The 13533-nt window shown below is 34.3% G+C and overlaps 1 protein-coding gene across 1 annotated transcript in view; it reads left to right on the top strand.

Moving 5' to 3' along the window:
• PCLO (piccolo presynaptic cytomatrix protein) overlaps positions 1–13533 on the top strand; it is a 372284-nt gene that overhangs the window by 286554 nt on the left and 72197 nt on the right. The window contains exons 11-14 of the mRNA XM_026504655.4: positions 3381–3489; positions 4032–4099; positions 4863–5077; positions 11507–11557. Coding sequence (XP_026360440.3) covers positions 3381–3489; positions 4032–4099; positions 4863–5077; positions 11507–11557 — 443 coding nt within the window. The remainder of the gene's footprint in view (positions 1–3380; positions 3490–4031; positions 4100–4862; positions 5078–11506; positions 11558–13533) is intronic.

Genomic DNA, 13533 nt, shown 5'->3' with positions numbered 1-13533 from the left:
ATTTCATGATGTTCTGCCACATTGCCCCCCAGAGGGGTGCACTTATCTGCATTCCCATTAAAATAATTACGTGTTTATAAATTGTAAACAAGCAGTTGTTTTATTTTCCTGTGACATAGTCATAGTGTTCTCACATCACAGAGTGGGGGTAAAGCTGAATAGCCATCCAGTAAGTATAATCTCCTTTAGAGTCAGGGTCCCCTGATCCTACATTCTGGTCAACACATGGTATTTTCTGGCTTTTAAACTTTTTGCAATACGATGAGCGCTAAGTAGTATGTCATTACTGCTTTAACTTGTACTTTCTAATCACTAATGAGTCTGGGCCTTTTTATATATACTTTTAACACTTTGAAAATTCTTTCTCACTGAATTATCTTAGTTTTACTAACTGCCAAGATGTTTCTGCTTTTTTCTAGTAGAGTATCTTTTTTTATTGAATTTTATGCTAGCATACAATATTAGACGCAAGGTGGTCATCACCGCGTAAGTCACTAATTGTGTAGTGCCTGCCACTTACTAGGTCCTGAAAAAAATAGTGTGGAATTGAAAAAAAAAAAAAAAGTCATGAGCTTTTGTACATGTTTGAATATACCTGTAAGATTTCACCTGTTAACTCAATAATTTTAATCATAAGATGTTTGTGATGTAATGGTAAAGATTAAATATAGACAAAGAAATAACATACATGAAATAGTGTGTTATCAAGAATAGCATTTACTAGTTTTGGGAGATATAAAGTTCAGTAATCCCAGAAATTATAAAAACATGTAGTTGAAAATGTTTTATGTTGATTGATTTCTTTTTAATTCAAACATTTAATTCAAACCTGACTATTGTCTTTTTTGGTTTTTAATAACACGTTAAATGTAAGATTGTAAGCAGCAAATCCTGTCATCAGTTGTTGCACATTCAATAAAAATTCAGATGATCATCTGTCCACTGTCAAAGTTGAACAATTCATTAACATACATGTTGATATAATTGAAATATAAAGAAAATGTAAATGTTTGCTCATAATGTTAAATAATAGATATAACCATTCATGTGTACACTGTCTTCCAGGAATTATGTCTAAAACAAAGTCAGCGTACAAAGTTATCTTCAGATTAACTACTTCCATTCAAGTTTATGAATGATAAAATACTACTTTAATGAACCTCAGTGTAGCATGATCATGTTCAACAAATGCTTACATGCATTTTAAAATAGTTTGTAGGATTCTGCAATTAACATTTTTCAAGAACGCTATATTTAAAATCATATCATACTTAATGCTCTAAAATTATTAGAGCCTTGTTATGAATTAATAAGGAGTGATTGGTTATATTCCCTTTGTTATTTTAGTATGGTTCTTGTAGGATTTGTTATGGATTTGGGGAAGCGATGCATAGGAAAGGTGTTGTTAAGGACTCTGTGCAAGTCATCACATTCCCTGTAGCATCTCATACTCACCATTGGAACCAAGAATAGAAGGACAAAAGTATTGACAAAATCTCTTGAACCAGAGTCCTGCACGAACTCTGGTGGGAAACTGTATGAAAAGAAAAGAAGTTCAGTCTGTGTATCATGGAACAGAACAGATTGTGTAGTTTATGACCTCAGGTGTATTTCTACACAAGATTCTAGTTATCTGCTGTCTTTTTTTCAGCAATTTTATTAACAATTCTAAATAGTTTTCCCTTTGTAATACTAGAAGTGTTTTTTAATTTCATTGGGTAATTATGTTTTGTAAATTTGCCGCTTTATTTTGAGAGGTGAAAAATAAACAAGTTAATCCAAGAGAAGCAGCATGAAGATTATGCAGCTATTTCTTTTCATAGAATATGCTCTTGCCGAAAAGTGACAATGCAATTATAACACTATAATTTATTTCAATTCAGAATCATCTTTACATAAATATACCCTTTATCCTGATTTTTTTTAAAAGTGTGTTTTTCTGTGTGCTTTTCCTTTTGTAGTGCTAAATTTTTCTTTAGTGGTATCATCGTTGTCTCTTATGTAATTTTCTCATTTTATATGTACAACAGCCTGGGATTGTTGAATTAAACCTAAGGGCCATCTGAAGATAAAGTTTTGTTGGAGTAAGTTCTAGAGAAGCTATTTTTGTTTGTGTTTTGTGGACATTTTTATGGACTTCTTTTGCCATTTCACTGTAGTAAAAGAATTTCCCTTACTTGTTTGCAACCAGTAATATGCTTTCCAGTATATATCAAAATCATTAAAACTTTTAAAGATTCAATTATGCCGTGTCAAGAGTTTTCCACTGAAGCCAATGGTGAGCAGTAGGGAATTTCACATAGGCATCTGTGAAGCTCATTGAAAACCTAATTGCTCAAGTATTTCTTTTTATTTCAATTATAGTCTAGTTATGGCATACAGATATTTTCTTAGGTAAAGCTGGTAGCATTCACAAATATTTGGGCACTATAACTTTGGACAGTTTAATTTCTATCGATTTCACATAGCTGTATATTAGGACCAGCTGATTAATGCCAAATATGTACTCCTAAATTAGTTTGACAGCTCGTATAAAATGGACCAAAGAAACAAAATTTAAAATGTTGAAATATTGTTACTACTTTTTTTAAGTGAAAATTATCTTTCTAGACAGAAAGGAAACATGAAATGCTCTCTAATTAATCAAGCAACATAATTGACGCTATCCAGTGCAAAAAGAAGATGTAGAGTTCTTTGTTGAAACATTATTAAGAATTTCAAAATGGTGCCAGTGAAGCATTAAACCAAGCATAAGCCCTTCTGAGCACAGGGCCTTGTACTACGACACGGGCCACTCCCCCCCAGCCCCCCGAAGCTGTCCTCTCTGATTCTACTCAGGGACGTCTTGCATGAAGTGAAGAAAAAGAAAAAATTCCACGTGGAAATCTGTCTTATCTGAACAAATTGAAGCAATAACAGTTTCTTAAGGGGAGCTTCACAACAAACTCCTAACGAGTTTTTTCCACCTTTCCCATTCCATATGGAATATGGAAGTTTATACCCTTCTAGATACTTGTTCCCCTTGGGAAAATTATATTGGTGCTTGTAATGGTATTTTTTTTCCTACACAAAATTGGCCTAAGCAATTTATGTTCAATAATGTTTTCTTTATTAAAGCAGTGTGAACAAAATGCATGTGTTTGGTAATATTTAATAGGTTTTCAAAAGCAACATTTTGCATGCTGTTTTAGACACATTTAATGTGTTCAGGTGAGTGATGAAATCAAACTACATATGGTTGTGGTATTAATGTTCCAGAGAACTTTGATGTTCTCTGCAATGGTGTGCCGAGTTGGTTTTTTAAATGTCTTCTATGCCCTATGAACCTAGGCTAGAAATACAACACATTTTTTATTCTATACTTGAATTTGTCTTTTTAGGGATGCAAGTATTGGAGTGGAATGGAATTCCTTTAACTTCTAAAACGTATGAAGAAGTGCAGAGTATCATTAGTCAGCAAAGTGGGGAAGCAGAAATATGTGTAAGACTGTGAGTTTTTCCCCATCTTTTTGTTTCCATTTTTTGGCTATTCATGGCTCTTTTAATTTAAAATTGTTAAGGTGGAACCTTTGCCAGTCAGCAAGATTTTCAGTAATTAGAAAATAAAGTGAATACAAGTTTTCTAGATTTCTTGTGTTCAGAATCAAAGTCTAAAGCATAGAAAGAATTGAGCTAATTTTGTGTCTGATTATGTCTGTAGTTCTCCCCTTTCATGCTTTTATTGAAACATGCTTCATTTAGATGAAAGCCTAAACCCATTTAGATGTCATGTCTGTGTATAGTATTTCAAAATGAACTTACATTTAATCCATAAAGATTTCACCTTAAATAATCATTTTTATCAGCTGACTTCTAATAGCATTGCAAATATATATTTGGTTAGAAGGGTGAGCATGCTTGGAAATTGCTTTATATCATTAACCACTTCTCATTTACCTACCGAAAAAAAAAAATCAGGGTAGTTGGAAAAAAGGGCCTTTTGTCTCCCGTTTCCTCAATTTCTTTCTTAATTTCTTTGTTTTAATTTTTAGGGACCTCAATATGCTCTCAGACTCTGAAAATCCCCAGCACCTGGAACTTCACGAGCCACCAAAAGCTGGTAGGTGAAAGTCATCTTCTTTCAACTGTGGGTAAAGGTGAAGATGTAACTGTAAATATAGTTGTTGGGGCAGATGAAGCTGAAGATGAGGATATAAAGACAAGCATAGATACTATATGGACAAAAATGTAGTTTAGACCAATAGATGTTTGTTTATTTATGTAATCATAAACAAAATCAAAAGCACTACAGCTATGTTTTGAGCATTCTGGGGAAACATAAACTTGCTTATTAGACCCATGAAAGAAATTCATACCAAATTCTTGCTGTGTGAGTTTACATTTGTAATTCTTTAAAAATAAATTCATCCCGTGAGAGTAATCCGTGGAGCCATTTATTTGAGATTTTATAGAATTTTTAGATAATACTCGATTCTTTTTAGCATAACTGGATTATGGAACAGTCATTCTTGGACCTTTTGACTGCCTTTTTCTTATAAAGAAAAAAGCAACATGTAATTTCATAAGGACATGATGAAATAGACTTAACTGTTTCTGAGCTAACAACTAGAGTCTTATAAATGTAGATCAAATATTCCATTTAAAAAATCACTTATTTCTTTAACAAATATTTATTGAACATTTCTCTGCTATAGCCAGCAATCTAAGAGTCTGGGTCACTGCACTAAAGAACAGACCCAGGCCTGTAGAACTTTTCATATATCTGTGTATGTAAATTACCTTGTCATCTAGAACTCGCTAAGTTCCATGGTATTAAGTACCAATGAAACTGAGAAATACATAGCCACTTCGTTTTGTTGTAGTGGATAAAGCGAAATCCCCAGGGGTTGACCCTAAGCAGTTGGCAGCAGAACTCCAGAAGGTTTCCCTGCAGCAGTCACCACTGGTCATGTCATCCGTTGTGGAGAAAGGATCTCACGTTCATTCAGGTCCCACATCCGCGGGATCCAGTTCCGTTCCCAGCCCCGGGCAACCAGGGTCCCCCTCCGTGAGCAAAAAGAAACACAGCAGCAGCAAGGTGAGAAGGGACATCTGAGGTATTTATTTTCTCTCTCCTTATTCAGAGAGGACAGGAAATCCAGTATCATTTTCAAGGTGTTTTTCTTGTGATTTCTCATTTGATTGAAACAAAAAACCTTCCATTTCTTAATAGATAACTAATCAAACTGTTATGAAGATGATATATTTCTACATTTCTTAAAATGTTTTAGCAGTTATTATGAGGCCCTTGAACAGTATGTCTTGTGGTTCCTATTTCCTGGTTCTTTTTATTTCTAGTTGTTGCATAAATCTGAGCCTCTTTGCATCTTTTTGGAAACACAAGATATACATTACATTGCATTTGATAATATAAATAAAAGGTATAAAGGGCACAGAGATAAAGAGAATTTAGGACAATAAGAAATAAGGAAAACTGTAATATAGAATTGCCACTTTGAATTTGATCCCTAATTCCATACTTACTGGGGAGCCTAGGTGGCTCAGTCGGTTAAGTGTCCAGCTCTTGATTTCAGCCCAGGTCATGAACTCAGGGTCATGAGATCGAGTTGGGCTCTGCGCTCCACGGGAGTCTGCCTGAGATTCTCTCTCTGCCCCTCACCCCCATGCGTGCATGTGTGCACGCTCTCTCTCAAATAGATAAATCTTAAAAAAAAGAAAACAAAACAAATAAGGAAAACCAGTAATATAGAATTGCCATTTTGAATTTGATCCCTAATTCCAAACTAATAAATTTCCCTTTGTTGCAAGTCTTCATTTAAAATAAATGTTTCTAACTATTATTTCCAAGTTACTGGGCTTTTGAAAGAAAACAAAGAATTAATTTTTAACCTTATAAAAGCAGATGAAATGTAGACAGGTTGTAGTTTTTCCCCATAGATTTGATTCTTATGGTCAGTAAATATATTGGAAAAAATATTCTTTTGTTTAAACATGAATAAAGATTTCTTTTTATGGTAAGATATATGGGAGGGACAGGCTATGCCTGGGTCAACTGACTGGGCTTCAGAAAACAAAGTTGTTTTACAAAGTATAAAAACACAGCAGGTGTCTCCAGGTGTCCCCCCCAAATCCAGTTTATTCAGAAAAAGACAACAAAGGTAGGATGATCTTAATCATTGCATCATTTAATAACTTGTCCCAAACTAAATAGGGCTTCTCAAAGCCTAATTTCAAGAATAGTTAGATTCAATTTCAAAACAAAATTTAGCACAACTGTATTTTACCACATGCAATTGTGTGTTAGTTTTTGAGAATTACCGCATGGAGGTTCCCCGTCTCCTAAGTTACAGACTGATATTTCTCATTCCTTTCTCAATGACTCCAGGTAGAAGGCCTCAAGACATGACAAACTCTACTAGCCAAGTTTCAAAACCAAGCACATTATAATTCTACAAGTTTCTCATCCAGTGTTTTTTATTTCAGCAACTGACATCATCATCCTTCCAGGAAATTAAGTACAAATTTAAGACCACCATTGCTCCTTTTTTTCCTTCATTCACAGTATCTGTTCAGTCACTGAATCTTGATCCTGAGAATTCTAATTTTCTAATAAAGCTGTAGGGATTTTCTGTCTTCTCTGAACTCAGCAGTTTTCTTTAGTAAAGCATTATTTTTTTCCCCAACATTATTACACTCACTACTGGTAACTCCACTCACCAGTCTCTCTTCGTTCCTCTTAAATTACCCTCCAACTGTCTGATTTGTGCAGAGGGATCTGATTGGGTCACTATCCTGTTTAAAAAAGTATCCCTGCTCCCTGGAAAGTTGGCTGCCTCGCCTCTGCCTACTACCCTATCCTGCTCAGTCATAAAGGGCTTGGTCAGTGGTTTTCCTTGGGAGATTATTACAGTAAGCCTAACGTCCAATCTTTACAATAGCCTTGCTAATAAGTACTCTATATATTAGGGTTTCCAACACATTCCTACTTTCCACGGACCTTTTTGGATGGCACCGCATTGTCAGGGGTCACACTTTGTACAAGATAAAAGATGGATAAAATCCCTTCCCTGCAGATGGGGTAGACCAGTAATTCTTAAAGTATGATCCCAGTAACAGCATTGGCAACATCTAGAAACATGTTAAAAATGCAAATTCTTGGTTCCACCCTATGCCTTCTGAATTAGAAACTATGGAGATAGGACCAAGCAACCAGGGTTTTAATAAATTCTCCAAGTGCTGATCTAATTACAATGAACAATGATATGTAAACTAATTCAATGAAGGTATATAATGTTGTATGTCATTAAGAAATACAGTGAAGGCATGAAGAGTGAGGTTAAGAAAGCTGGTGTTTAATGAACTGATTCGGTAAAGAGGATAAAGGGACCAACATTCCAAGTAGAGAGTGCAACATGAAAAAAAAATCTCAAAAACAGAAATTGCCTGCCTAGAACATAGGTGTACAAAAAAATACAGGGGTAAGAAACAAAGGAGAAGCCTAGATGGTTGTAAATTAGAGGATATTATATGCTGTGCCTGGCTTTTACACTGCAATCTGCAGGAAATGAAGAGCCAGTGATAAGCTGTAAGCAAAAATGAAATAAGAATAACAGGAAGCCTTTGTCCACAAAATCTTTCCATAGTCCAATCCTGCCTTAAAATCAGAAGGTATCCTTTTTCATTTTCTCCTCCCTCTAAATTGCCCCATGCTTTATATATCTCTTAAGACAATTTGCATATTTTTTAAAGATTTTATTTATTTATTTGAGGGAGAGAAAGATAGCACAGGGAGAGGGGAGAGGGAGAAGCAGGCTCCCCACTGAGCAGGAAGCCTGATGCGGAACTCAATCCCAGGACCCCAGGATCATGACCTGAGCCAAAGGCAGACACTTAACCGACTGAGCCACCTAGGCACCCCAACAATTTGTACCTCGATTGTAGCTACTAGTTTCCTTTTTTTATCCTTCCAATTAGGCTGCAAGCTCCTTAAGAACCAAAACCCGTTTCTTACTTTCTCTATGCTTTTTAAGCACAGTAGAGGAGCTTACACACTTGTGAGTCTCTATAATATTATGGAGGTGCAAAATTTGATTTTTTGTAATACATAAACTGTTTTGGCGATGATTAGAAGATGAAAACAAGTATAGTAGGACAAACATCAAGGAAATGATATTGACATGTTTTATGATATGCAGTAATTCTTTGCCATGCCAAGAATGCAGCCTATGTGGTTTTACTGTATTTTTGCTGGAATAAAAATTTATAGAACAGTATTATCCATAGTGATAGTCACATGTGACAATCAAGCCCTTGAAATGTGGCTAGTCTGAATTGAGATACACTATAAAAATGAATTAATGCCAAATTATCAAGACTTAGTATGAAAAAAGAACATAAATTATCTCAACAATTTTGATATTGATTTTCATGATGTAATTAGACTAAATTGGGTTATATAAAACATATTATTAAAAATTAATTTCACCGGCTGATTCTTAAATTTTTAATGTAACTACTAGAATATTTAAAATTACCGATGGTCTCATATTCTACTCTTCAGTGATAATATAGAGATTACTTAACTCTTACCAGTAGTAATAACAATAATCTAATCACTTTTGGGATGTAGTGTATATAATATTACACGTACATTTTTAATTGAAATATATAGTCACTAGGTGCTAACACTCTTGAAGAAAGAGACTGTTACTCATTTATCTTTTGGGGCATTTATTTCCAACACTTAGCTCGTATAGTTTCCTCAAACATTTTTTTTTTTGAATGAATGAATGAATGAATGAATGAATGAATAAATAAATAAATTTAATGATATTTCTTGACTATCAACATGTAGTATTCATAAAAGGCAATGCATTTTTTCATTTGTTCTCCAAATCCTGCAATGTTAAAGAATTTATATTGAGAAATTATGGAAATATTGAGTGATGGTCTGAAACTTACATAGCCCTGAGTCAGGTAATATGTCCACATATGTCATATGTTCTTCGGATAATTTATAGAATTATGGTTTTAACTTCTTTGTGTTTTCATTAGGTATGAGACTGGGTACTAAAATACGAAACATTTAGGTGATGGAATGTATTAAAACTAAAATATTTTAAATATAGTTAGCATAATTATACATTTGGATACTTAGAACACCATCTAGTAAACATTCTAAATGATTATTCATAAGTAATTATTAATCTGTTAATACTCAAAATGATTCCTTCTGAGTAGACGTAGGTAAAATATGAATCAAAATTATTTAAATGCAGGTTTAAATTATATAAGCTATGTATATGACTATTTTAAGTGATTATTTTGCTTAAACTAATTCAATACGAATTTTTATCTTGAAGATTTTTATGTTACCACTTCAAGCTGTTTTGTCTATGAAATTCTAACCAAACTTCTTCATTTTATCTTTAAAGTTTGAATGATTTCTTTCAAGCCATGGTATGAATAAATGATTCAATTAAAGTACTTATTAGTTTTAAATGTCTTATGAAGTAAGTCATTGGTTTCCCAAACTTTGCTGGTCAGAGCACCCTGAACCCCTCAGTAATTTTTTTTTCATGGCTCTCTTATGGCCAAAGATATACCTAAGACAGTTTTATTTATTAAATAATTAGTATTTATATCCTAATATCTGAGGAACTATGGGGGAAAATGATACATATAAAATGAGCTATAAGTTGGCTAATTAAATTGAAATAAAAAATAATGTATTTGTTTCATTGTTAATAATTAGATTAAATTTCATTGTGATATGTGCAGCTGATGGACATTGCACAACTACTCTAACCATGAACTCTTTTACACTCAGCTCACTGATTTTCTTGAAGTACAGTTTTTATCACCACAATAATGAAAAACCAACCTCACAAAGATAGGACATCATTGAAAGGAAAGTAGTTGGCTCTAATCTTGAAAGATAACTACCCAGAGCTCATCGTTTGCTCAGTGTCCAACAGATATTGATCTTTTTCCTTCCATAATTTAAAATATCCCTCTCCACACTTTTGAGTTTACTGCCACACCCCAGAACAATTAAAAAATGGTCCGTAAGTTTATTCTCTGCACTAAATCTAGTTATGATTGACATGCTTATATGTCAGATGAGCTGCAACTGTCAAAAAGAGATCAAAACAAGTTACCAAAAATCATTTAGCTTTGTGTTTTGTGAGGATTTTTTGGTCTTATTTTTTACTTTTTATGTGCATTATTCTCGTTTTCCTCATTGGAATGCAAAGATAACTGGTTTTAGGAAATCCCCTATCTTTAATCAAGATACAAATAGTTTCAGAAACTTCTATAGTCCTTCCTTTTCTCAATTCAGTTTGCTTTTATTTAAATTTAAACAGCAAAATAATTATTTAGTAAATATACTTATTAACTAGCAGCTTACCCTTTGCAGCCAGAGCATGGTTTCAGTATTAACAAATGGGCATTCTTTAAAATGACCCGAATAAATAAAGGATATATGGCTTGGAAAATTTAATCTCCACTCTATAATTTTACCAAAGATTATATTATTTTTATTACATAGTTATTTCATAAAATAAGACCTGGAATGAGCTGTCTTCTTTGGATTGCCTTCATTTCTAGAATAAAAATATAAAGGAAAAGGCAACAACAAGTATATCCACCTAAATATTAGGGATCTTTCCTTTTCTGGTTAATTATTAAAACAAGGCCAATATTATGCACATGTAGACAGACAGGGCCTTATTTTGGGGTATAGCAGGGTGGCCTCCATTTTAGTAAATATTTCCCAATATGGATGCCCCATTACTTGAAACTGTATTATAGATCTGGAGTCAGGAACATCATCTCCATATGCACAAATACTGCATTGAAATGTAACAAGTCGGCTGTCAGCAATCATTTTTTTCAGCATTATCAACCAGTTTACCAGGTCACATTCCTATCTTTTCTTAAGGCTTTACTGACATAAGGAACTTATTAAGGAAGTGAGAACTTACATAGAATAGGCTAGAACTTTAATTAAGGAATGTGAACTATTAAGACGTGATTGCCTGGGTACTTCACTCTAGAACGGAGCACGGAGGGGTTGAGCAGCCGTGGAAGGAGCACAAGGATGGACTTCTCTAACCTCTGTGCTCCTAGGCAGTCTTTGTCTAAAAATAGTATCTTTTTTCATTTCTCTATAGATCCTTGAAACCTGTAAATAGTTAAATTGAGTACTTTAAACCAAAGTAATCATTTCATTAAGTAACTGAAATCTGCAGTCCTACAGGTATAAAATTATAGCTTCAAAACAGGCTGAGGAAAATGAAAAAATAGATTTATGTATCTGTAAAATTAAATACATATTGAGAAGGAGAGGTAGACCCCATAATCTGAAGCAGCCAAATGGATGAAATGTATTTTCCAGGCAGTGTGCTCTGACCAAATAGAAATTAATTCCAGAAGGAAGTTTAAATGATAAATTTTATGAAGGGCTTATCCATTAACACAATATACGTTTTTAATATTGCAGCCTACCGATGCCACAAAGGTGGTCTCTCATCCGATTACGGGGGAAATTCAGGTATGAAAGTTTTTAAAACATCATCATTGTACTATCTTCGTTGGCTGTTTTTTCCCCCCACCATGGTCTGTTGAAATTGTAAACAGTCTTAGGACCTTTCCTGTTTTAGATGTGTTATATATTACATTGACAGATGTGTGAAGGAAAAATACAATTTTGTAGAATAGCGTTTTAGTACAAATATATAGTTTATAAAATCTAATGATATGTATGGAATTCTATAATTTGATATGTGTCTGGTGCCTTAGCAGTATCAGTACATTTTATGTCTCAGTTTATACTTGTCGAATGTGTTTCAAACATGACAAATTCTTCTGGAAATGTAAAGGTTCTTCTTTAAGAGTTTCATGAGTCCAATGTTATCCTCTTTTCTTCCTCCTACCAACAATTGTTGTATCATTGCTGAACATTTCTTCTGGAGTAGTGTTTTTCACACCAGGGGTCACAACCAGTTTGTAATTTACAAAATCAACTTAGGGGATATTGATCAGGAAAATGGAAGAAAAATAGTACAAATCACTCTCTTTTTTACTTCTATAAATGTGTGTTTCTATGTGTGTATTATATCATAACTATTTCTTACCATGGGTCATAGTCAGAAATGTTTAAAAAACTGTGCTTTAGATAATACCAAAAAATAATTCAGGATAGATAAGAAAAGTCCCATAGAAATAAGTAACACAACATAAAATAATAAATATTTGGAGATAGCAGTTTTCAGATAAGGGGAAGAGAACAGTAAGTCTTAGAGCTGTGTCTCCAACATAGGCTAGAGGAAGTTTTCATGAACAACTTCACAAAAACAGCAGACTTGAAATAATTTGAGGATAAGCACTGAGAAAGGGGGACTATGTTCCTGGAAGAAGAAATGCTTTAAGGAAAGTTTCCGCTGCCAGAGAGCAATAAATGGCAGGGATCAGCCTTGCTGCCGTGAAATGTTCCTGTACAGATAAGTTGAAACTAAATGAAAAAGAACCTTGAACACAAGCTAAGGGGTGTTAGCCACTACACTAGGGGGATCAGTAAAGATTTTGGAGTAAGGGAGAGACTAACGGAAGGGAATATGTAGTTAGATTTCATACAGCAGTGGCGTCCAGGAAATATAGAGGGGGGAGCACAAACGCAAAGGAAGCAATGAAGTGATGATCTGGGCGCACGCCGATTAAAGCAGAAGTGGAGTGTGAGTCTGGAATCGGAAGAGGTGCCAACTGCAGGCACCTCACTGAGGAGGCTCCAGCGGCCCCGGAGCCTAGAACCTTCCATGCTGCACACCGTGCACCCTCACTGCTCCTTCCCCCTTTCAAGACAGCCAGACCAGATTCTTGTTGTTTTCACGAGCAGCCAAGAAAATGATAGATTTGCTGATTTGCAGATTCCTAGATTTTTGTTTTTCTCTCTCTCTCATTTTTTTTCTCAATGTCTTGCCCACAGACCAGTGTTTGCTATGTTTCTTTTTGACTTGGTGTTGTTTTTTTCTTCTTTCATTTTCCTTTGAGCGGTAATATTTACTTCTATAGCAGAAATTTACTCTGATAATATTCTTTCTTAATTCTTAGACTGTTTTCTTTTTTTAATATTTTCTCATGACAGCGATTTCTAGCTTATTTATTTATTTATTTTCTTGTAGCAAAACCTTTTTGCAAATGCAACTCTATGTGGAAACCCAAATTAATGAATCCACCAGCACTGGGGGAGCTCAGGGTGGAAGGTTACTGGGGACGTTTCATTCTGTCCCAGAAGTAACATCTGAGCAACCCTGAGTGTTTTCTAAAGCACTGCAGGATCAACACTGAAAAGCACTTTCTTAGAAGGGTAGCCTGCATGTTTTCATTTAAATAAGAAATGGTTTTGGTGCCTCACTGGATAAAATTGGACATTAAGGCTGGCGAAGAAAAGACTAGATGGGGAATAATTTCTCCTTAACAATTTGGAAGCTGTTCTAAATCTCAGTGAAATTAATTGCAGAATAATTCCAT

This window comes from Ursus arctos, unplaced genomic scaffold (genome assembly GCF_023065955.2).
Source record: "Ursus arctos isolate Adak ecotype North America unplaced genomic scaffold, UrsArc2.0 scaffold_3, whole genome shotgun sequence".
In the NCBI taxonomy this organism is placed as follows: domain Eukaryota; kingdom Metazoa; phylum Chordata; class Mammalia; order Carnivora; family Ursidae; genus Ursus; species Ursus arctos.
This window is presented reverse-complemented; position numbering and strand designations above follow the sequence as displayed.